At 49.5% G+C, this 22,943-nt stretch overlaps 1 protein-coding gene across 1 annotated transcript; it reads right to left on the bottom strand.

The window, feature by feature from the left end:
* Positions 1-4,332: 4,332 nt before the first annotated feature.
* Positions 4,333-4,971, bottom strand: NEUROG3 (neurogenin 3). The gene has a single exon (XM_066621400.1). It carries the CDS (start codon positions 4,969-4,971, stop codon positions 4,333-4,335), a length of 639 nt encoding a protein of 212 aa, XP_066477497.1.
* Between the last annotated feature and the right edge of the window lie 17,972 nt (positions 4,972-22,943).

Genomic DNA, 22,943 nt, shown 5'->3' with positions numbered 1-22,943 from the left:
TACACAAACAATACACTAAGAGGTGAAGGGAATTTTCTGATCTGCTATTTAAAATCTGTGCAGCACTTCTAAGTTACTAATAAACCAGATTCTGCAAACTCACTGTTCGGTCAACTCATACTGGTCCTTCTTGATGGCCGAGGACTGAGATCATCAAGATTAACGTACATGAGATTTTAATTTTGCTTGCAAGTATTCTTGGATTATAAACTGGAGCTCCAAACTATGACTGATATTTTAAAAGGAACAGCCAAAGAACCATATCCTCTCAGGACAGTTTTAATCCAGCGTGCCTGCCCTGCAGACTCTGTTTTTTGCTCCCAATCTAATCAAAGCAGCCAGATAGGCACTACTAGGTAGAGTTGCCTCCCTCTCACTCACTGAAGTTGTGCTTGCCTTGTAATGTAGAAGAGAAACACAGCAGAGCTCAGCAAGGGCCACCAAACATGCTCACCAGGGTCAGTGGGCTTGCAAAAATGCAAATAAGCAATTTGGTGAGCCTGCAGTGCAACAGCCTCTAATTCTTCTCACTTCATGCCCAAACTATAATGCTGAGTGGTGCCTGGCAGCTGCTTCCCTGAACTCCAGGCAGCACAGGCGCAGAGCCTTCTGGGATGGGCAATGTGAAAGCTGCTGCATGACCAGCACAACTCAGTCAGTGCACAGCACTCAGCACAAAGACACAGAGGCTGCAGGGCAGGCATGCTGGGTTGTTTGCATTGTAAAACTACCCAGCACATCTGCCCTGCAGCCTTGTGACTTCACTCTCACACTCAACTCATCACCCACACCAGAAGGCTCTGTGGTTGCACCTGGATTTTAGGGGCAGGGGGAGAGGCTGCCCTGCACCAAGTTCATTTGCAATGTAAGCCCAAGTCCTCCAACTGGAGGAGTGAGCCGAGGGAGGCAGCTCTGCCTGCCTGGTACCTGCTGCTACCCCTCCTTCTCTCCAGTAAGTTTTTTTTTTCTTTTTTGCCCTGTCAGCTGAGTCAGGCAAAGCTCTCCCCTGGGAGAAGCATTGGGCTGGGATGATCCAACAGCACTGTCAAAATGCCCCACCTCAGCAGCTGATCTAAGGCCTGAAATGGGGCCATGATACAGCTGACAGGCTGTTCTGAAAGAGAACAGCAAAAGGGCCCATATAGGCAGCTCAGTGAGGGCACCCTGAAACCTGGCTCAGAACAACTCTCTTAAAGTACACATCCAGCCCAGAAGTAATCCTGGGTGGGTTCAGTGAACGCTACTGCCTTGTAAAAATCGCTGAGGAACAAAACCTCAAATAAAAGTAACAAACCAGCAGCAAGAGAATGGGGTTTTCAAAGTGGGCCTTTATAAGTAGTGGGAGCACCACATGTAGAAAAAAATAGCAGAATTTTAACTAGGAAGTAATATGGCAAAGGGTGATGTTCCCTTGTTCATGAGTGTATTTGGGAAGTTCTTAGTACTGCATTTATCAGGCTTAAAAGGAGACAAGTTCATTTTAAAAAAAAACACAATGTGATTCCAACACTGTAATTCATTTTCAGTCTTCGCAACCCAACCCCAAATCACACTCAAAATAATCTTAGATACTAAACATTTATATATAGATATATTTATATATTTGTTCTTAGATATAATCAATAAATATGAAATAGTGACAAATTATTATAAATTACCATCTCAAAGTACAAAAAAGAGGAATTGAATGTTCTTATAGATGTGCTGCCATTTTACAGGGAAATGTGGGCTTAGTCAGAAATTTACCAAAAGGTGTGAGCATTTCTGATTATGTGGACACACCCCATACACTCCCCCCCACACACACACACACAAACACACATGCTCTCTTAGAAAAGGAAGTCCAGATGGGTTGAAGTTCAAAGCATCTCTCCTTCTTACTTGCTTCTTTCTAAAATAGTTCATTCCAGAATCTGTTTCAATGTAATTTAACTTTCACCTAAGTTTGGCGTTCCTCCTTCTCAGAGAACTGTACAATGATAGGAAGCTGCCTTATACAGAGAGGATCTTATGGTCTGTCTAGGGCAGGCCTGCCTCCTCTGATTGACAGTGGCTTTCCAAGGCCGCAAACAAGGGTTTTTTCCAAACCTATAGCCAGCTCTAGCCCAAGACCTCCTGGCACCTGAGGTCACAGGATACCTCCCTTTGCCTGGTGATGTGCCCACTGCTGCTCCTTCCTAGACTGGAAAAGGAAGAGGGAGACAGAGCAGCAGGCTAGACCATCAGAAACATTCCAACCTGCCACTCTCCCCACTTCCTCTTCCACTCCATCTCCTCTTCCAATCTGGGGTGAGAGAAACAGTGGAGATGGATGCCCCCTGCCACTCTGCTACCTGAGGCAACTGACTCAGCTGGCCTCATACATGGGCTGACTCCATTTGCAGTCTGAGATTCCTTTTAGTGGCGGAGCTAGGGATTGAACCTGGGATGTTCTGCATTCAAAGCACCTCTTCTCCCATTATGCTACTGCTCCCTCCATAATCTCAGGCACTCTCATTTAAGGAAGATTAGTTGACACATTACATCTCCCTTTGCCAACTACAATTATACCATACACACAAGATCACACTCTTATACAGTGCTCGATTAATGGCTTCATGTTCTAGTTCTGTGCTCATTTGATCTGTGGGTGTATTCTCAATGACAAACACAAATCAGTATCTCCACTTCATCCATGGCATACACTGAAAAGGGGCTGGGGGGGAATTCTCCACTCTCAAGCACAGGGGAGTTAAAAGGATTGTGGGGAGATAACTAATCTATATTAAGTGCTCTTGAATACGACTTACTCCCTGGGTAGTGTGAGATCAGTTTCAAAGGGCAGATCCATCCCCTTCTCAAAACATGCTAAGGAATGAGGTTTTAAAACAGTAGCAGTGACTGCAGAATCTCAGGTGGTCCATAAGCCAGATGCATCACACCAGAGCCGAAGCATAATCAGCAGTATGTGGTCCTAACCTGCAAGGAGCCTGAAGTTAAACTGCTAATCATTACCTAGGTTCCAGTCAGTGACTTCAGTATCTCCATGGATGCTATAGACACAGCTTGGGGGTTTTCCAAGAGATAACAAAAAGCCATCAAAGAGCCATCCAGTCAAGTTAAGCCCATAGTTTCATTGATTTCATTGGAAGAAGAACTGAGTACATGCTGGATTGCACACTTATGTCTTAGACAGGGCTGGTCCATTCATGAGACCACTGAGGCAGTCATCTCAGCAACAGATTGGTAGAGGTAGGCCCATCCCTATCTGCTAACTCACCTCCAAAGTTTCTTGCTCCTCCCACCCCCTGGGCTGGAAAAGGGGACAGAGAGGAAGCAGACATGGACACATGGAGGAGAGCAGAATGGTGAGCTTAAAGCACCGAAACTGACACATCACAGGGTCATTTGGCCACTTTGTGGTCCATTGCCTCAGGCATTAGGAGGACTTGGGCCAGACCTGGTTTTAGTGGGCTCTTTGTCCTAGACCAGTGTTTCGCAACCAGTGGTACAGGTACCACTGGTTTTACTTGAGGTGATGTCTGGTGGTACTTACAGGACTCCTGGATACCTGCTGCCCAGCAGTGAGACCAGCACACACTGCAACAAACAGCGGTAGGAGGCTTAGTTCAGCAGGCAGAGTTCCAAAGTATACTTTTCACAGCCCTTCCATCCACCCTGAGCCTTTTTTACTGGTGTTTGTTGCATCGCATCTGGCCTCCCAACCCACATGTAACTGGCAAGGATGTCATCCCGTTACTTCTGGTGGTACTCCGAGTAGGTGGACCATGTGAAGCGGTACAGCGGAGGACAAACCCTGAGAAACACTGTCCTAGACTCAGTACTGTACACAGCACAGTTATTACACAGGCACACCAAACAGGTGGAGGTCACCAAGCAGTGGGACTCTGGGGCATAAGCATCCTCAGCTGGCATGAGGCAGAGGTGCTGGGCTGGGTCCCTGGTGAAACACAGGCCCTGTCCTTCCCAGGACGCTCAGCCAAGCAGACTCCACAATGCACCTGCTGTGCTGGGGAAGGGGCAGGCCAGATTTGCCTTTCCTCGGAAATTCGTGGTCGCCCTTGAAGTGCTAGGTGGAAAGGTGAGTCGGAGGTCGCGGAGAGCCTCTCCGGGGTGGGCTTCTGCAGCCACTTCCCGCACTGGGTCTGGCAAGACGGTGCGCCACGCGCAGGATCCTGCCTCTGCAAAGGGAAGGGCGTCGGGGAAAGTGCATCGCGGGGTGGGGGAGGCACCCACCCTCCCCTCCTTAAGGCCAAGGCTGGGCAAGTCCGCGGAGAAAGGGGGCCTCCTCCTTCCTTCCGTCCGGGGATCAGCCCCAGGGGTGGTCCGCGCTCAGACGAAGTCCGGGAAGGGGCGCCGGAGCCCGGGAGGGTCGAGGGGCTCGGGGCTGAGGCTGCCCTCCTGCGAGAGCGGCGAGCAGAGCGCGGCGTCCCAGGCGGGGCCGGGCCAGCAGCAGCAGCAGGCGGCGGCGGCGGCGGCTGCGGAGTCGGGGCTGGGGCTGCCGGGGCCGGGGCTGCGCGGCGGGCAGGCTCCCTGGAAGAGGCGCTGGTCGGCCAGGCGGAGGGTCTGCGTGAGCGCCCAGATGTAGTTGTGGGCGAAGCGCAGCGTCTCGATCTTGGTCAGCTTGGCGTCGTCGGGGAAGGTGGGCAGCACCCCGCGCAGCGCGTCCAGCGCCGAGTTCAGGTGGTGCATGCGGTTGCGCTCCCGGTCGTTCGCCTTCATGCGCCGGCTCCGCTTCGCCTTGCTGGCACCCTCGCTCTGGCCCGGGCCCCTGCAACGGCCCCGACGGCCTCGCCCCGCCTTCTTGGCGCCGCCGCCCGCAGCCGCCGCGCGGGGCTCCAGCTGCAGCCTGCGGGGGCCGGGAGGCGAGGGCAGGCTGCAGGCGGCCAGCGAGGGGCAGCAGGAGGAGGCGTCGTCGTCGGAGGGGCCGGTCCCCTGCGAGGCTGGAGAAGAGGCCGTCTCGGGAGGCATCCTGCGGGGAGAGCCGACAGATCCGTTCAGCGGGGCGCACAGGAATCCTTCACACGAGCTCCGGGGCGCAAGGGGCCCACAGGCAGCCCTTTGAGCTTGGGGGAGGGGAGTTAGAAGAAGCACCCCAGAGAAAGTGGGGGGGGGTCGAGCAGTGAAGTGCCCCCCTGGAGAGCTTAGTTAGGTTGAAGAACCTGGAACACAGGACTAAATGAGAAAAGAGAGTCTCTGGGCATGCACAGAGTGCCCTCACCTGTGCCAATGTAGAGGAGGTGTACCTCCGCGTGTCCCCAGATAACCAGGGGGATCGCCTTACCTGGAGGATTGAGCGGCAGTTGGAGAGCTTGGCAGGGGGCAGACCAGCCTGGGCTGGCGTGCAGAAGCGCCTTCCCCGACGGCGGGAGAGTGGAGGCTGCAGGTCGGGCACACGACTGCCTTTGAGCCCTATATATAGCGCGCGGAGACAATGCGGGATTTCCTGCTCCTGGGGCTTGCTCTGCCCCCCCCCCCCGCGCGCAGTTTGGCACGCTTTATCTTATCAGGCCAACTCGGAGCGTGCCTGGCTCGTTACTGCCTGCAGGAGGCCAATCAGCGAGGCGCCTGCGGGCTGAGCCACGCGAGCCCCTCGCACAGCTGGCGGCCCAACAATGGCCCGTGGGGGGCGGGCGGCGCGCTCCACTCAGCAGCGGCAGGAACAGCAGCTCCAGGGGCATTGGAAGACCGAGGGACGACTTGCACGCATGCCAAGCGCACAGATCCCTTTTCTGTCCACGTCCCCCTCACCCAAGGAGAGTGGAGGGGAAGAGCTGCCGGGCACTGACCGCAGGGCTGTGGGTAGGAGCACTTCCAAGAAGGCAATCACAGCAACTGCTCTTAGGTTGCTGTGGGGACACTGCAATGGGGACACTGACTATTTTTTACACATCCAAGAAGGAGCTGGAGCCCATAAACCTCTCCCCTTCATGCATGCACTGAGATCTGAAATGGCACCTCTGAGTCCAGTGTAGGGTGAGTTCTTGGATGGGGCACCTGCAAGAGTTGGATACACAGTGGAGGAAGAGCCCTGGTGGATCAGACCTGGAATTCCTCTCTTTCAGCAGCCTCTTCCCCACAGCCAGCCAGGAAGCTCTCCCTTCTTGATAGTCCCCCCAATTAGTGGATGTTCATGGATAGAGTGCCACTCAATAGGGAGGTTCCATTTAGCTACAGCTGTTGATAGGAACATAGCAAGCTGCCTGTCCTGAGTCAAACCCCTGATCCATCTAGCTCAGTAACACAGACTGGCAGGGGTTTTCCAGGGCTTCAGACAAGAGTTTTTCTCCATCCTGCTTGGAAATGCCAAGGAATGAACCTGGGACCTTCTGCTTGCAAAGCAAGTTCTGCACCACTGAGCCTCCCCTATGCAGATAAACCTATCCCTGCAAGATGGATAGACCTGTCTACATGTCCTCCAGGATGTTTAAACCCAACAGGTTGGCTGCTTGTCAGCACTGCCACATCTTGTGACAGTGAATGGCAGATGTTTGTAATTGCATGCAGTTAACTACCTTTACCTTGAGAAAGAAGCACTGTCTAAAAACTAGGTGGAAAACTCTTTGGGAGGAGATCCCTGAGTTTGCTTGCAAAACTCCCACTTGTGACTCTCCACCCCTGCTGCAACATTCCTAAGGAGGAGGGGAACTGCAAGGTTTAAAAGTACTGATTGGGGCAAATGGCAATTTAGCACTTGCTCTTGAGCAAATCATTTTCAGAAACTTTCTTCCAACAAAAGCATGAGTTGCAGTTTTTCAGCACACAGATATCTGTGTGTGTATGCTCACACCCAGACACTTACAGACAGAATTGTGAATATGTGAAAAAAAGAAAAGACCAGTAGAGAACCCCTTTCACTTTAAGGTCAGGTGCAGCAGTCTATGCATCCTTGCAGAGACAGATTGACCAACTCACACAAATGACCTGAGCTAACAGATTCCCAACAGAAATTCTATCTAAGATGGAGCATTAGGGACATGTGTCTCAGGTGCAACAGACTAGGTAACAAAGACCATTTAGTATAATGGCAGACAGTAGATAAAAGAATACTATTACCTTTAGAAAACACCAAGCATCCAAATGGTGCCATATACAAATGCTGCCATATACATTGTACAGGTGTTTGTTTATTATTGAAAAGATTTGTTTACTGCTTTTCCCCAGGTGCAGAGCTTGGCTCTCAAGGTGGTTTACAAGAAGGTTAAAAACATAATAAAACATACATAAAGCAATACTTAGCAAGTCAGAGTGGCAAAAAACAGCAGACTAAAATATCAAACAAACAGCAGGTAACGAATGGGTCAAATAAAAACCCCAGCAGGAAGCCCAATAACTTCAACTATCAGAAACTTCCCCACCCACCCTGCTCTACCCACCACCCAAAGCTATTAGAAATAAACAAAGTTTTCAAGTTTAGATTCCATTTTTACGAGTGTGATCCACTTTTGTGATGAGTAAAAAACAAAAAAGAATGAATTGCCAAAGACAAGGAGATGCCTACTAGAGGAGATGGCTGGGCAAAGTGCCCTGCGCCTGCAGTCCACCACAACAAAGCACATTCAGTCACTGAAGACGTTTGGTGGGGGAAGAGTATGTCAGAGACATGTGGCATTGTACAGCAGCAGCCACTTACTGCATCTTCTTACTTACTTACTTACTTACTGCATCTTCTAAACAATAGGAGTTTAACTGGACACTGAGAACATGACTTTCTACCGTTAAGGATCCACATCCCTTCATACCTTACCTTGCTGTTAGTTGAGGGAAGAAACAGACCTGGGTCTTTCCCATGCATAATAAGAATGAGTTGTGGGACTGCTAACATTTGATAAACAGGGTTGTAGGACTCAACATCAGGGACTCTCTTGTGGAATTTCTGCCAACCCATGTTGTTTTCCAGTTGTATTTCTCTTGTACCTATAGGCCAGAAGATTTAAGCCTCCCTGCACAGAATCACAGAAGACAGCAACCCTTCCACTGGTGACATTTTGCAGTCTTTGTTTTTTCACATGCTAAATATTTTGGCCTTGGCTCCACTGGCAACTCAGAGACCAAGGGCCCAATCCTATTCAACTTTTCAGTGCTGATGCAGTTGCAAAGCAGACCTGAGATAAGGGATCAAATGTTTCCTTACCATGAGGAGATCTCCATGACTTGTCTCCCCACTGCAGGATGCAGTGTATGTCCCACTGACAAGGCTGCAGCAGCTCTGGAAAGTTGGATAGGATTGAGCCTCAAAGCTACTTGCATTGGAACTGAATCACCCCTTTAAGCCATTTCTGCCCAAAGTTGCAGATACACAACAGGGATCAAATGTGTACACCTGTAGGCTGGGCAGAATGGGTTAAGGCTACAACCTGCACATACTAGTTTGGAAGCAGTTATCATTAAGCTCAATTGGATTTACTTCCAGGTAAAGCTGAATAGACGCCCACTGCACACAGTGATGCATGAACTTACCTCCTCAACATCTGATGAATCCTGTGTAACTTAAAAAGCTTGTGCAATCTTAGATGCTGCTTAAACTTTGTACCAATAAAAGATATCACTTCCACCAATTTTTCATCTCTTCATATTATGTACGATGAGCAAAAAAACAAAAAAAGGGTGAGGGCCCAATTCTATCCAACTAGGATAGCTCATGCTTCTTGCCCATCCAGCCTTTCACATCTGTCAAACAACAAATTCACTGTTTCCATGGCCTCCCTGTGATCCAGTAAAAAGAAGACATTTGACTGAATATCATCAGTAAGCCTGAATTTTCAGATAACTTTGCCCACCTACTTCATGTAAATGTTAAAAATCCTGGGAGACAAGATGCAAACTAGTGGAACCCATAGGCCAAAGACCAAGAGATAGAACAGAAATCCCCCAGCACCACCTTCTGGGACCTACCAAGTCAGGAACAAGTGGAGCCACCTAAATCCCATGGGGCCCCCTGCTCTCATTCTTGTTAGGCAACCTAGAGGATACTCTGTTTAATGATCTGTTCAATTGTGTCAAAAGCTGCCAAGAAAGAAGTCTAGGAAAATCAAAGTGGTCACACTCCTCCTGTCTGTCTCCTGACACAGGCCATTCACTAGAGCAGCCAGGGTAGTTTAGGTCCCAAAACCAGTTAAAAAGTCAGACTGAAAAGGATCTAGATCCTCCAGAAAAATCTGGGGGTCACTACCCCACAATCAAACAAAACACCTTGCTCCAAATGACATATTGGAAACTGGACAGTTGGTTTTTTTTAAAAAAGATACCATAATTTCTTCAGCAAGGGGTGTGCCACAGCCTCCTTCAGTGCAGATGATTAATGGCCTTCTCTTTAAGAGGCATTAATTACCTGTTCCATCAAACAGAACATTCTGGCCTGCTGATTTCATTAGCCAGGAAGGGCAAAGGTTGAGCACACAGGTGGCAGGTTGCACAGCTCGATGCATTCAGTCCACAGCCTCAAGTTGAACCAACTGAAAAGCACCAGTCCAAATCCAATATGCCCACTGTTCATGTGGATCACCTCATGCTGGAATGTTTGGAGGTAGCAGAGGCATTTCCATAGCTAGCTAGGACACATTAAATTGTTTGGTTTACAGAGCATCATGCCAAAGTGCCTTGAAACAGAGACATTTAAAAGGAAGAAATGTGAAAAGAAAGCCTCATTTCTCTGCTTTAAATTTCCTCCCCTGCTGGGACAGATGCCAACAGCATCTCTGTATCTACAAAGTACTATCGAAACTGCAGTCTTATAGTTACACCAAGAAGTTGCATCACCTTTTCACCATTTTGCAGTGTGCAAACATGATAGCTTGATGGTGCATTGCTTCTTCCATTGTCTTGCTAACCAGGACAGCTTACAGCCTAATCCTAATTAACCCTCCCATGCAGTTGTACCAATGGAGCACATGCTGTATCTTGCAGGGGGGAAGGATACAGAGGCTTCCATGAGGTAAGGGAGCTTTTGTTCTCTTACCCCAGGACAAGCCCCCACTGCTCCAATGAGTCTCCTTGAATCTGCACCAGCTCTTTTGCTGGTGCAAGTCTGAGAAGAGTAAGGAAGGAGACAGGGAATGGGTGCACACCAGTGCCACCAAAATCCATTCCTCCCTCTGTTGCTCTACCTCCTGCTCACCCCACCCAGAAACTCCCCATCCACTCTCCCCACCCCATTCCACCCATGACTCCTGTCCCTGCCCCTGCTGCCAGCATACCTTCAGTGCCAGAGGTAGCTGTTTGTGATGGTGGATGCAAACTGGCCACCAGCAGCATGTTACACGTGCTACCATATGACCATTTACTACAGCAGAACTGTGTTCCACTGTTGTAAAAGACAGCCTAGTCCTACTTAGGACTGGACTATTATGACCCAATCTTATTGGGCCACTGCATCACTGGAATGTACATTGCGGCAAGACCACACACTTCACAGCCGTCTCAAAAGGTGATGTGCCATATTGTGCAGCCGGGCCACCACTGCAAGCAGCAAGTGGAACCTGCATGCCACTACAGGAACCCTGGCACCAGTATGTCAGCATGGGGTGGGGATGAGAGGAATAGAGTGGAGAGCAGGGCAGGGAAGGATGTGTGTCAAGGTCAGGAAGGGGGCGGTTTTGGTGGCAGCACTGCTACCAATATCCTATTCTCCTTTTCCATAGGGGCAAAGAGTCAAGTAGACCCATGGGGGCAGTGGAGGCTTGAACAAATGTTCTCTCACCTCAAGGAGGCCTCCAGGACCTGAAACTACCCTGCAGGATGCAGCAATTGCCCTGTTGGCAGGGCATCAGCACTGAAGGAGGGAGGAAAAATTGGGCTACTTGACAGGTCTCCAGCCTGTCTGTACCCACTGTACAAAACCCACTGTAATCAGTCACATCCAAAGAGGCTTTATGGTTTGTTCAAGAGTTGGGTAGTAAGGAGAATCACCTTTTTCATACCTGCATTGTTTTAGTACTTTGGATATGCAAAACACTTTATTACCATGTTCATTCCAACAGCAACATTCTAATTTCCATTTTAGGGTCAACCCAACTGAGCAAACTGAGCAAACACATGACTTCTAATAACCAAGTTCAGCACACTCTTCAATGTATCTACTGGGCAAAACAGGTTGTTACCAAAAGCAAGATTTTAACCCTTGGCCGTAACTGTAATTGTAAGAAGTTATAATAACCTTGTTTTAATCCTCTTTTGAAGTGACTGTTTAAATACAGGCAGATATAGATAATACCTCACATTTTAAGATTTTAAAGTCAATTTTTGAAGATGCTAGCGAAGTCTGATCCAGCACTTCATACATGCTTTGATGTGTACAAGAAGCTTCCATGCACTCAGACTTCTTCATTCACTCAAATGGGCAGCACTTCCATGGATACCTCCTTTTGCATGGATGCTCTTGCCCTCTCTGTTGAACTGCAAGAAAAGTCCTGCAGACTGGGGAGCTCCATAGGCACTGACACCCTTACATCAAACAAAAGGGTTCGCTAGAACAGAATGCTCATTTTTATCTGAAGTTGCACAAATATCAGTACCTTCAGAGTTTCTGCAAAAAGAAATGGGTTCTCCAAACCAAAAGCCAAACTACAAACCAAACTACACACTTGAAATGCTGTGTAGACAACATGTATACATGTTTTTCAAAATAAGCATGTATAGATAGACTTTCAGAAGCAATATGGGTCCAAAGCTTGAAGCAGAATTTTACCCCCTAGCAGCATTGTGCTAGAGCCCAGAGACAAGGTCTCCCAACCTGGTCTCAAATCTCCATGTCCATCAGACTTCTCCCTGCCCCAGGACACCAACACACTTTCTTTTCCAGATACTTTTTCCCAGTGCTTTTGGCCCACTATTGACACCCTCTCCACCCAGGAGGTGCAAAAGCAATTTAGGCTGAATACACACTTGCACACATCTGCAAGTCAGTGTGCCTTTAATTGTTGTCAGGGCAGCAGGGGAGGATAGCCCTTGCTTTCCTGATAGCAGAGTGGCATGGGAGCATAGGGAGACAGCACAAGAAGCAGGCGATCCCAAACAGAGCCAAAAAAGCAGACACAGACTTGTTTGTTGCAGAAGCATGGTAAAGGAGCAGGCAAAAGAGTAGTCAGTACAAACAGTTCAGAAGTCAGGGATACAGAGAGACACAGTCATGATAAGCACAGTCCAAGTTACAGAACAAACCAGCAGCACAACGCGCAGAAACTCCACCACAGCAACCCACATTTGGAGTCTGCTCTTGCCCCCATATATACTGGGGCCAGCCAATCAGAGCAGGGCAACCTTATAGTCACAAGACAGTCTTGTGACCCACTCTGATTGGCTGTCCAGTAGTGCATTGCATTGCGCCACTCCTCCATTGCCTACATGACTCTGCACACATCTCCCAGGTCACGTAGCTCCCACCTAACACAGGTGCAGTTGATTGCTAATCATACACATGTACAGTGCAGCTGTTCCTTTACTTGCATTTCTTACCAGGCCTGGACATCATGGCCCCTCCTGCCACATCCTGGCTTATAACAATTCAGGGCCTGGGATGCCAAAGGCCTGACAAGTGTATTCTGATGCACAGCATGAACATGCTGAACTGATGTCAGTGAAGCACTGTGTGCTTAAATCCACCCATTGAAGTCAGTGAATTTTTAAGGATTCCTAAGCAAATGTCTTTTTTCTGGATGACATTCAGGAGCACTGCTGTTTTTCAGCCTTCTGGCCTTTGGTCTTTCTCAGGGATACTTCTGCTCTCCGTTTCATGCTCTAGCCCCCAAATGAAAAAGAGGGAAATGCCACATGGGCATGCTTCACAATTGTTTTATCTGGTTCTGAACATTAACAGAGAAAGGATATTGGACTGGATAGACCACTAATTTGACCCAATAGAATTGTGTTTGCCACTCTTTGTGTACAGGATCTCTCAGACACACATACTCCGAAGAGATGCTGGATGAAGACATTTTTAAAAATTGAGACTAGCTTGTTCAACATCCCAGTGTGTCTCTGTATTCAGTCTCTTGGGCTGGCACAAAGCCATACACATCTGAGTATGATGAAAGGATTACTTGGAAGAGCACTTGGCCTTTTTGGTTTGGTCTGTAAAATTAAGAATTATTTTGGTAGTGGTGAAAAGACATTTCCCCCTTTCTCCATTTCCCCTACAACTTCAGGGGAAGAAGGCAGGCTTGACCATGGAATAAATAAAGGAAGTGGCCATTCCAAATCAGATCATTGGTCCATCCAGTTCAACACTGACTGGCAGTGGCTCTCCAAGGCTGCTGAAAGGAACCTTTCTCTGCTCTGCTGGAAATAGCAGGGATTGACCCTGGGAGTTTCTGTATGTACATCAAGTATTCTCTCACTAAGCAGCAGCCCCACCTCTAAGCTAATTAGCATTACATTCCCTAATGACCAGATGACACACCAATTCCAGAAGGCATAATTAGTTTACCAAATGCACAAGCACAAGACATGATGATGGCCTTCAGTGTTGAAACAGGAGTAAACAAGTTCATAGAGAGGGTGGGCCTATCAACAGAGCTTGGACATGACAAATATATGGAACCTCCATATACAGAGGCAGTCTATCCTGGAGTACCAGGTGATGCTGGGGACAAGCAAGCGACAATAGAAGGGAATGCTGTCACCATCCTACCCAGTTTGTGAGTCCCCAGAGGCATCTGGCTAGCCATGGCTGGAAACAGAACTCTGGATGGACTCAGTAGTCCTTGGTCTGACCCAGCCAGGCATTTTTATGCTCTTCTCTGACCCCCTCATGATCAGACTAGCGTGATGTCCTTCATATCCACACTATGCCCTAAATAAGAAGACACATGGACTGAGCAGAGAGAGGTCTTGGGTCCCTGTCTCGTGCCGTCTCACCCCCCTCCCCCCCAATGCCCTGGTGTCCCTCCTCCTTGGGTCCAAGCCCGTCTTCCTGCCTTGTAAAAACATCGACTGGACTGGGTTTTGTAGAGGCTACCGGTTTGGTCAAAGCCTTTGGCCAAACCCGGCCGGAGGTCTGGGAGCGTTTAAAGTGCCACCTCGCCAGGGACGGGAGGAAGGTCTTGGCAGCGGGCCAGGGGCCCAGAAACCGCACCGGTTTCTGCAGAAACCGCCCCAGAACTGGCTGGGAATGCTTGGAAACCAGGGCCGGAGGGGGCCCCCCTGGCGTGGCTGGGCGCACACCTGTGGCTGCCTGCGCGGATGGGGTGGCCTCTAGTCTCTCCAACGGGAACGCTGGAGAACTTCCACGGTCCCCACCCTATTCAGGGACTCCCCCTGGAGACCCGAAGTGGAGTGGTTTCCTTGGGGCAGGTGCCACGGAAGGGAATCCCGCTCCGAAAGTCCCAGCTCTCCAGTGGAAGTTCAAAGACGCTTCCTTTCCCCAAGCACACGCCCGCCTTCCCCTCCCCACACACAGCCCCCCACCAGAAAGGGAAATGGGCTGGAGCAACCAGGTGGTTGGGAGTCGCGGGGGGAGCTAGTGCCGGGACCCCGAAAGTCTAGAGATCCCTTTCCTTTGGAAAATGTGGCCCGGGACACGGGAGGCCCTTTGGTGCGCAAAAGGGTCGGGAATTTTGCGCACTGGCTCCGGGGGAGCTGCTCCCCCGCCAGCCCCTTTTCCTGTGCCAGGGCAGGAGTGGGCCGCTCTGGGGTCCCTCCCCGACTGCGGAGGTTGCACCCCGAGCGGGATGGAAGTGGGGCTGGAGGCTGCGCCCGGCCTGCCGGTGCCGTGTGGGTGCTTCTGTGGGTTCCGCTTCCCTTCACCAAAACCGTTCCCAAAGCGGAGCGGGCTGCGGCTGCGGGCGGCGCGGCGGAGGTGTGTGACCGCTGTGGGCAGCGGTGGTGCTGAAACAGCTCCTCTCCAGAGCTGGGGCGGAGGCGCCCGGCGGCCTGCGGCTCGCTTCAGGCCCCAGGTACGCAGCGGGGCCCCAGAAAGCCCTTTTACGCACGGCTCTCTCCAAAGGCGCAGGCAGAGGCGCCGTCCAACCTGAGCGCCGCGCATCTGGCGACAGCCCTTCGCTCCCCTTCTCCTTGTTTCCCTTCAAAGGGGGGTATGAAAGAAGACTTGCCCTGCTTTATTCCACAGGAGATGGGGGGGGGGGGAGAGAGACTTTCTCCCCTCCTGGATTCTGTGCGCCCTATTGGAGTGGCGAAGGGGGGGGCGGCTGGGAAGGGGCCTGAATAGCCCTGGCAGATTCTGCGGCGTGCACACAAACGGATGACAAAAATAAATCTGGCGAGCGAGTTACTAACCCCTCCGGCTGCCCACTTCAAACGTCCTTCAGACAAAAGCTGAAGAGGGGAAAGAAAGCCCCACCTGGTCGCCCTGTTTGCTAAAATCATCATAAATAGATTTCGCTTCCTCAATAATGGCCACGGGATTGTCAAGTGGAGAGCCCTGGGGAAACATTCAGCGGGAGGCTGGGGGCAGCCATCACCTGCTCGCGGAAAAACAAGGCCACCGCATTGTTGGATCACCTTCTCCTCCCCCCCCCCCCGCCATTCTCTGATAACTTCCCTCCAATTGCCACCCGGGCTGGTTGCTTCTGTTGACTCATAGTTAGCATAACAAGCACCATATTCCCACAAACGTGATAAAAATCGAGCCAGGCGCGGGGGGGGGCCTGCCCTGGCTTCTTCCTCACACCTGTCCAGGCAGCTTGGCTGCCTGGCTGGCATGAAATGGCCCTTCCAGGAGGGTCCCTGCTGGCGTTTACATTGGCCTCCCTTCTGCTGCTTTACGACGGGTTTCCTGCCATCCCTCGGGCCCCGTCCTATTTGTCTTGGTTTATTGAAAGCATATGGCAACCAGAGGAGGAGCGGGGCATCCCACCTTTCGCCTGCCAGGCGTCGGGGAAGGGCTGGTGCAATCTGGGCTGGGGCACGCAGGCTGCCGCCACCAACTGGTGCTGTTTGGTTTCAGGGGAGATAACAGGGCCGCCCGGTTTCTCTTTCCCACCCCAACTCCCAGTGTGTCAACACCAACGCGGGGGGGGGGGGGCGCAGGCACACTCACGCTCCCACCCCATAAAAACCCAAGATCAAGCCACCCGGCGCTCTGAAAACCCCCTTCGCCGCCAGAGGAGAGGCGGCGGACGAGCCATTTTGGAGAGGTGAGAGGGACACCATATGTCCCCCTTCCGGATCGCCCGAGGCTCACGTGGGGCGCTCGGGAGAGGCAGGCAGGAGAGCCCCACACCCTACCCCGGGCGGGGACGGGGGGCGAGCCAACCGCTCCAGAGACAGGCGCACGCCCCCAATGCGTCCCATTCAGCCGGGGAAGGCGCAGCTTGGAGAGGAGCGGAGACAATACGTGAAGAGGTGCCCGCGCGCACCGCCAACACCTGTTGCGCCCAGGGCGGCTTCTCAGCGTCCCGCTGCACCCTGCTCGCCTCCCCCCTCCCGCAAGCCAGGAGCCGCCGGGCGGGGAGCCCTGAGCCAGGAGCCGTGATTTGCGGGGCCATATGCTGCCCAGCGACCACATATGTGTGCTCTTCAGAAGGAACAGCTGCCACTCCTGACTGGCATACCCAACCGGGCAGAGCCGGGCGGCCCACGCCTCGCATCCCGCCGCCTCCTTCACACACACACACAAGCGCAGCCCCACCACGGGGGGGGGGCAAGCCAGGGCTCCTGGGGAGAGGGGAACCGACTTCAGGGTCCAGCTCGACAGGCGCCCTTGCTGCCTTCCCTCCAGCTCGGGGTCAGGCGCACAGACCTCTCGCCCCCGTTCCAAAGGGACAGTAAAGGCGAACAACCTGGAATCCACCCGAGATAGGGAAGGTGCCTTGCCCTGGGGCTGAGCCGCACCTCTCCCCGAAACAGGACGCTCCTCGGAATCTGCGCGCCCCACTATCCACCTACACTGGGGTTGCTCTGAAAATACACCCCCCCCCCAAGGAATTCCCGTTATTCAGGAGGGCATCCAAAACTATCTAAAGCCAAACCCCCCAGAGAACATGGCTTCCCCTCCTGGGGCTGCTACTCCACTGTGAGAGGGACGATAACGGATCGTTCAGCTTGGTGGGAGAGAGAAATGGTTCTACTTGGACAACAGCAAAGGAGGAGGAAAGGGCTTGAAGTTGCTGCCAAGCAGGGTGGAGAAAATCCACAGCGAGAGGGTGTTTTGCGAAATGGCACCCCTTGGGAGAATCTCAAAACCATTCCTAAAAAAGAAGCAGATAGCCTTCTACCCAGATCTTCACCCAGATCTTCACCAGAATTGAGAGGAAACTAAGAAAAAAAAAACCCAAGGAAGAAGTTCCGATTAGTTACAGCAAATCCCCTCAGATTTTGTATCCCCTCCTAGTGACTCACATGATGATTTCAGACATGCACCAGAAAAACCTCAGGAGTGACCAGTCATTATGTCCCAATCTCACATACTTCACAAGGTGGAGGAAACGTGGAGGGAAGGGGAGAATTATATATGCCACCATCAGCTACTTGAAAGTGTGCGATTAACATGTGACTGATTCTGCAACATTTCTAGAATTTTGTAGACATGGTGATTGTGGGCTTAATCACCCTGATTGCAGTGGGCTCCTGTGACAACATTCACAAGTTCTTACTTCAGTGGTACATGACACCTTAGCATGCTGGATATGTAATACAGTAACTAGTGTCCCAATCCAGTGGCGCAGCTAATGATCATGTAGCCTGGTACCAAGCTCAAAATGATGCCCCAGAAGTGATGTCACAACCGGAAGTGATATCACTCCTGGGCTTCTAAAAAAGTGAAAATCAGGGTAAAACCTGCCTCCTCCCCCCAGAAGCTCACCACGCACTTGCTCTGCTGTCTCCCCCCCCCCCGCCACTTAAATATGAGGCATCTATCTGCTACCTGGAGTCAAAGATGATTTTGTAGCCCCCCATGACAAAATCAAATTTAATTAAGTAAATCAATAAAAAGCATGCCCCTTATTTGTTCAAGACACTGTGCTGGCATGAAGAGGAACAGTTATTCTCCCCCTTCTAAATATAAGAGGCGTACCACTTGAAAAAGTGCCTCTTTACTCAGTTAGCAGGGGTTATACGTATTATGATACATGGAAATGAGAGCTGACTCAGATTATCACCTTATTGGTTCCATGTTGTATCATAATAATGTCTCTTTCATCTGAACATCTCAGAACAATCAGTCTCATAGGTTAGTTTTGAGTTAAGGAAATCCACTTTTTGATCCATAAGGCAGTTGTCTTTTCATTTTCTGGTTAGTTGGCCATAACTTTTGATAGAATACAGATATTCCAATGAGGTTTATTTCATTGCATTCTGCATTAGATTACCTTTCCAATGATATAGAACATGATGGTATTATTCATACATAAAAAGATTTTCACAGTTTTGGTCACTAGTGTCAAGCTCAACTTGTTATCCCCCTAAAGCTTGTTGCCCAGTGTAACTGCTACCCCCTGCACTCTCTTAGCTATGCCACTGTCCCAATCAATCTGGTTCTTACAACAATTATAGTCAAACTGTTACCAAAAGGGCTGTTTTGTTTAGGGGAATTATTACACTGCCCTTATTGGAACATTAGGATCATAGGCTGGATAACAAGATGGTGTAATGCAGAGAAATTCCTTTTTGCTTAAAGACTGAGAGAAAGATAACTTTCAATAAAAGACTATAGTTTTATTACAAAAGCACAAAGGTAAACATAATGCACATGGAGAAATGATAAGTGTATGTTTCTTGGTCCTAATACCCGAATACAGTGTACCTAGCTTTCATGGTGGGTGCGTGTGAAAAGTATTTGGTGCATCCGGGGAAATCAGAAAAAGGAAGGGTGTTGTAGGGAAGGATTTTAGGGGTCCCTGATATGCCAATCCAAGCTGCTAACTAAAGATGGGGATAGAAGGGGAGAAAAGGGGGGGGGGAAGAAGGGAAAGAGTTCCAGGCACAAGATAGTTACCTGTCCTGTAGAGCAGTTGGAGGAGGAGAAACCTGTGGAGGGGACCCTCTGACACAACACAAATGTTTTGGGCCTTGGGGGGGGGGAAGGGGAGAGAGGGGGGAAGCTCTCTCTTATAAGGGGTTGGGAGAGAGTGCCTATGTGCTGAGCTGGAAGGTAGTTTGGTTGCTTAACACAATGCTGGGTGCTCCGTACTGCTTTCATATGTATAAGTTTGAATAGGGATCAGGATGTAGGTATCAGTTATCAGCAAAATTCAATCAGGGTTTGATGGCTGGCTTCCTCAAGGGGGAATTTAACAAAGACTGTGTGAAAAACATACAGGATGTGGGTACAATACAATGAAACAATTTCAATCATGGAAGGCAGTTCAAGTCTGCACACAGCAAGGTAGGAGATGCTTAAACAGTGACTGGATTAAGACACAAGACTTCCTCCCATAATGTGAGACTATGGGGGTGGTGGTTGTGTAACCATGAGCTTGTGGCTTGACCGAAGTCCTGGAAATGTGGCCTGTATGCTGGGAGAACAGTTTCATAATAGCATAACCCCGATATATAGAGAGGAAACCACAGCTAAAAGGCAAAAAGGGGGATTTTCACATAACAAAACAACCAAAACCCAATAACAATGATTAAAGGTGCTACAAACAGCACCTGTGAAGATTGAAAAAGTTGCACAGCCTCACAGTTCACAAGAAGTGTGCACTTTGCAAAGCTGCTTATCTGTGTGGTGTTGATCACATGCTAAAAATGCACATCCAAAGATCCCCCACATCTCTTCCTCTGAAGATGAGCAGAATCAAAGCTTCAGGGTTTTACTCATGAGAGGGGTGGGAAAGGAACTCACCACTACCACCAATGGCCACCTTTTTGGCTGGTGGATTTCTTAGCTGGTAGCTTCCTTTGATACTACCCTTGCATACTTGGTGACATCATCATCTGCCCCACTGAGAGTTGCCAGACAAGGGGGGATGGGAAGTCCTTCCCCAGTGAAAAGCAACTGAACCAGGTGACCCGTGGGCTACTGCTCCCCCTTAAATCCTTTGATTCCCCAAGTATTTTATTATAAACACTTATTCAAATTACTGCTCCCACTTCTGTTTATCATGAGGGGTGAGGGAGGCAGCATTATAATGCAGGGTGTCAAAGCAGAGATGACAAATGGTTCTCTACCCATTTGCAAGTCAAATGAGAGTATGTCTTGCAGAGCACAAAGATCTCAAATTGCATTCATTTCTTTTAAAGAGTGTTTGACCTGAAATAGCTTTGAACTCTTCCATTTGTGGGAATGTATTCAAGGCTATGCACTTCTGTGTGGATCCAGTTAGGTCTCCCTCTGGTTCCCCAGGTCCAGGTCATCCATGCTGTTCTTCAAAACTAATAAAAATAGCTTTCCATAAAATCTCAGAATTCAGGTGCGGGTATGCCAGGAGGCAAGCCACGTATGGAGAAGGGCCACAGCGTGCAGTGGAAGAGCACATGGTTGACATGCAGAAAGTCCAGTGTCCAGTCCCTGGCAGTTCTGCATGGGGCTGGGAAAACTCATCTAAAACTCAGAAGAGCCATTGCCAGGCAGTGCAAATCACTGAGCCAGACGGACCAGTGATTTGACCCAGGACAAGGCAGCATCACATGTTTCTCAACAGCTTCAGTACTGCTGAGTAACTAGAGTACATCAGTAGGGACTCTTGTCCCATGTGCAACCTGCACTGTGGAGCAGAAGGAACCACAATGTTACAATTCACCTTAATGTGGGTCACCTTGAATACACTGCAGACCTTATACATTAAAACATAAATCAAATATAAATCGCTGTCAAGCAGCAAACATATGCAATCTATCTGAGCAGTGAAAACTTGGAATTACAGTAGCAGCACCTGATTTTAATTCTTTGTGACCTAACTTTGATATGGCATCTGAAACCACCTCCACATGATGGAGTTAGCCTCCCTACTGATAGTAGCATGTGCTATGCACATTTGTGCTTTCTCACATGGAATATCCCCAAGAATGTCACACCCTCCAAGGAGATGACTGGCATTGGCAGGAGGACATTTCCATATGACAGTACCAAATGACATGGACTACTGTTCATAAATGCAATGCTAGATGCCTGGAACCCCATCCACTTGGAAGTGGTTTTCATGGCTACCATACCACTAGCATCACATTTGAGTTGATCCCCAGATCCAATATATAAATTCAATAGAATCAAGTTGTAAAGCTTTTCCTGAATTATATCACTTCAGGTTGCAGGTTTGCTGAGAGTACACTGTAAAGACATTGGCATTTGGTTTATTGCATTAAAACTGGGAGGTTTGCGTTTACCTGCTAATTCCTTCTCTGTCTGGATGGCAGGGTCAGTGCTTGTCATCTAGGAAGCTCCTCCTTCTCAGGCAGGCAGGTCAGGTAACAAAGTCTTCCTGAGGTAAGAGGCCCTCTTGATTCCCAGACTACAAAAGCCTCCATGTTCCCTCCCCAGATCAGTTCTATCTCTGAGTTGCTGGGGTAGATGTTCATCTTTGAAGACCTGTGTGGCAAATGGCCATCCAGATGAACTCAATCTAAATCCAACACCATTCTGAACAAAGAAAGATTAGGACCATACTGTATCCCAGTTCAGGGACCCAATGAGGACCTGTCAGGGATGTTATGACCTTATCTTCTACCTTATCTTCTACCATCCCATTTTTCTGAGTTAGCTGTTTTTTTCTCTCTCCCTTCTCCTGTGAAGGAGAATTCACAGGTAAGTTCAAATCTCCCCATTCTCCAGTGGGAACTCCATGGCAGGGTCAGTCCTTGTCATCTGGGAAATGCCCAAGCCATGCCTCCTCAAGGGTGGGAACTGACTGAAGCATCTGAAACTACACTTTGCAGCATGCACCTGGCAAAGTCTGCATCCCTGGAAGCATAGGCATCTACTTTTTAGTGCTTTATGAACATATGGGGGAGCCACTCTACAAACCACCTCCAAGGATGGAAACACCCTGAATCCCCCAGAGGTAGCAGCACCCTTATTGAATGAGCAACTATACCCTGAGGCAGCTCCATTCCCACAAGCCCTGTAGGCTTCCACTATCCCATCCCTTACCCATCTGGTGATGGTAGATGGCAAAACTTTAAGTCTGTTTGTCTTGTGCAACATAAACACAACTTTCATGTGCCTGAAGTAGGTTCTGGAGATACAAAGAACTCTCCGCCCTGCACACATCCAAAGTGTGCCAATCCTGCTCTCTAGAATGAAGGGTTTGGGCAGAAAGATGGGAGTATAATCTCTTCAGATAAGTGGAACACAGAATTAACCTTGGGGAGGAAGGTGGTGTTGAGAACCTCCCTGACCTCCTGAAACAGACACAGGTCCTAGCTTTAGAAAAATCTGTCAGTTCAGACACCCATCTAGCTTGATGTTATTCCCACTAAAAAGGCAGTTTTCTAGGATAAGAATCTGTAGAGGACAAGTAGCCATGGGCGCTAAAGGAAACCATGTTAATTCCTTGAGAACTAGACCTAAATCCCATAAAGGAGCCTTGGTCACTGGAGGGGGCTTGATCAAGGCCATTCCCCTGATGTATTTTCTGAGGATGGGAAGACAGGATCAACTCTTGGGATACCCCAAGATAGATGAAACTGCCAATACCTATCTTTTCAAAGTGGCCGTACTCAGACCCTTATCCAGATTCGACTAAAGGAACTTTTAAGAGTTCCCTCACCTTAATTTTCTCTGATTGGACCTGGTTTTGGGAACACCAGCCTACCAATGCCTTGCAGGAAGAATTATAAACCCTGTTGATAGTGACCCTCTTATCAGCTCATAGGGTCTTGAGAACTGGCTCTGAATATCCTAATTTAGACAGTGTTTGTCTTTCAACCTCCATGCAGTTAGTTGCAGCATTGCTATCTGAGGATTGATGATTGGACCCTGAGGTAGCAGGTCCAGCCTCAGTAGAAGGTGAAAAGGCTCATGTACTGAAAGCTCTTTGAGGTCGGAAGCCACTTCTAGCCTGATCTTTAGTAACACCTTTGGAAGAAGTCTGATAGGAAGGGATACA

This window comes from Tiliqua scincoides, chromosome 3, assembly GCF_035046505.1.
Source record: "Tiliqua scincoides isolate rTilSci1 chromosome 3, rTilSci1.hap2, whole genome shotgun sequence".
NCBI classification, from domain to species: Eukaryota; Metazoa; Chordata; class Lepidosauria; order Squamata; family Scincidae; genus Tiliqua; species Tiliqua scincoides.
The sequence above is the reverse complement of the archived record's forward strand: the minus strand, read 5'-3'. Positions and strand labels throughout refer to the sequence as shown.

Bases quoted from the DNA above. Each gene is read 5' to 3' on its own strand.
- NEUROG3 (XM_066621400.1), bottom strand. From the start codon at position 4,971: ATGCCTCCCGAGACGGCCTCTTCTCCAGCCTCGCAGGGGACCGGCCCC.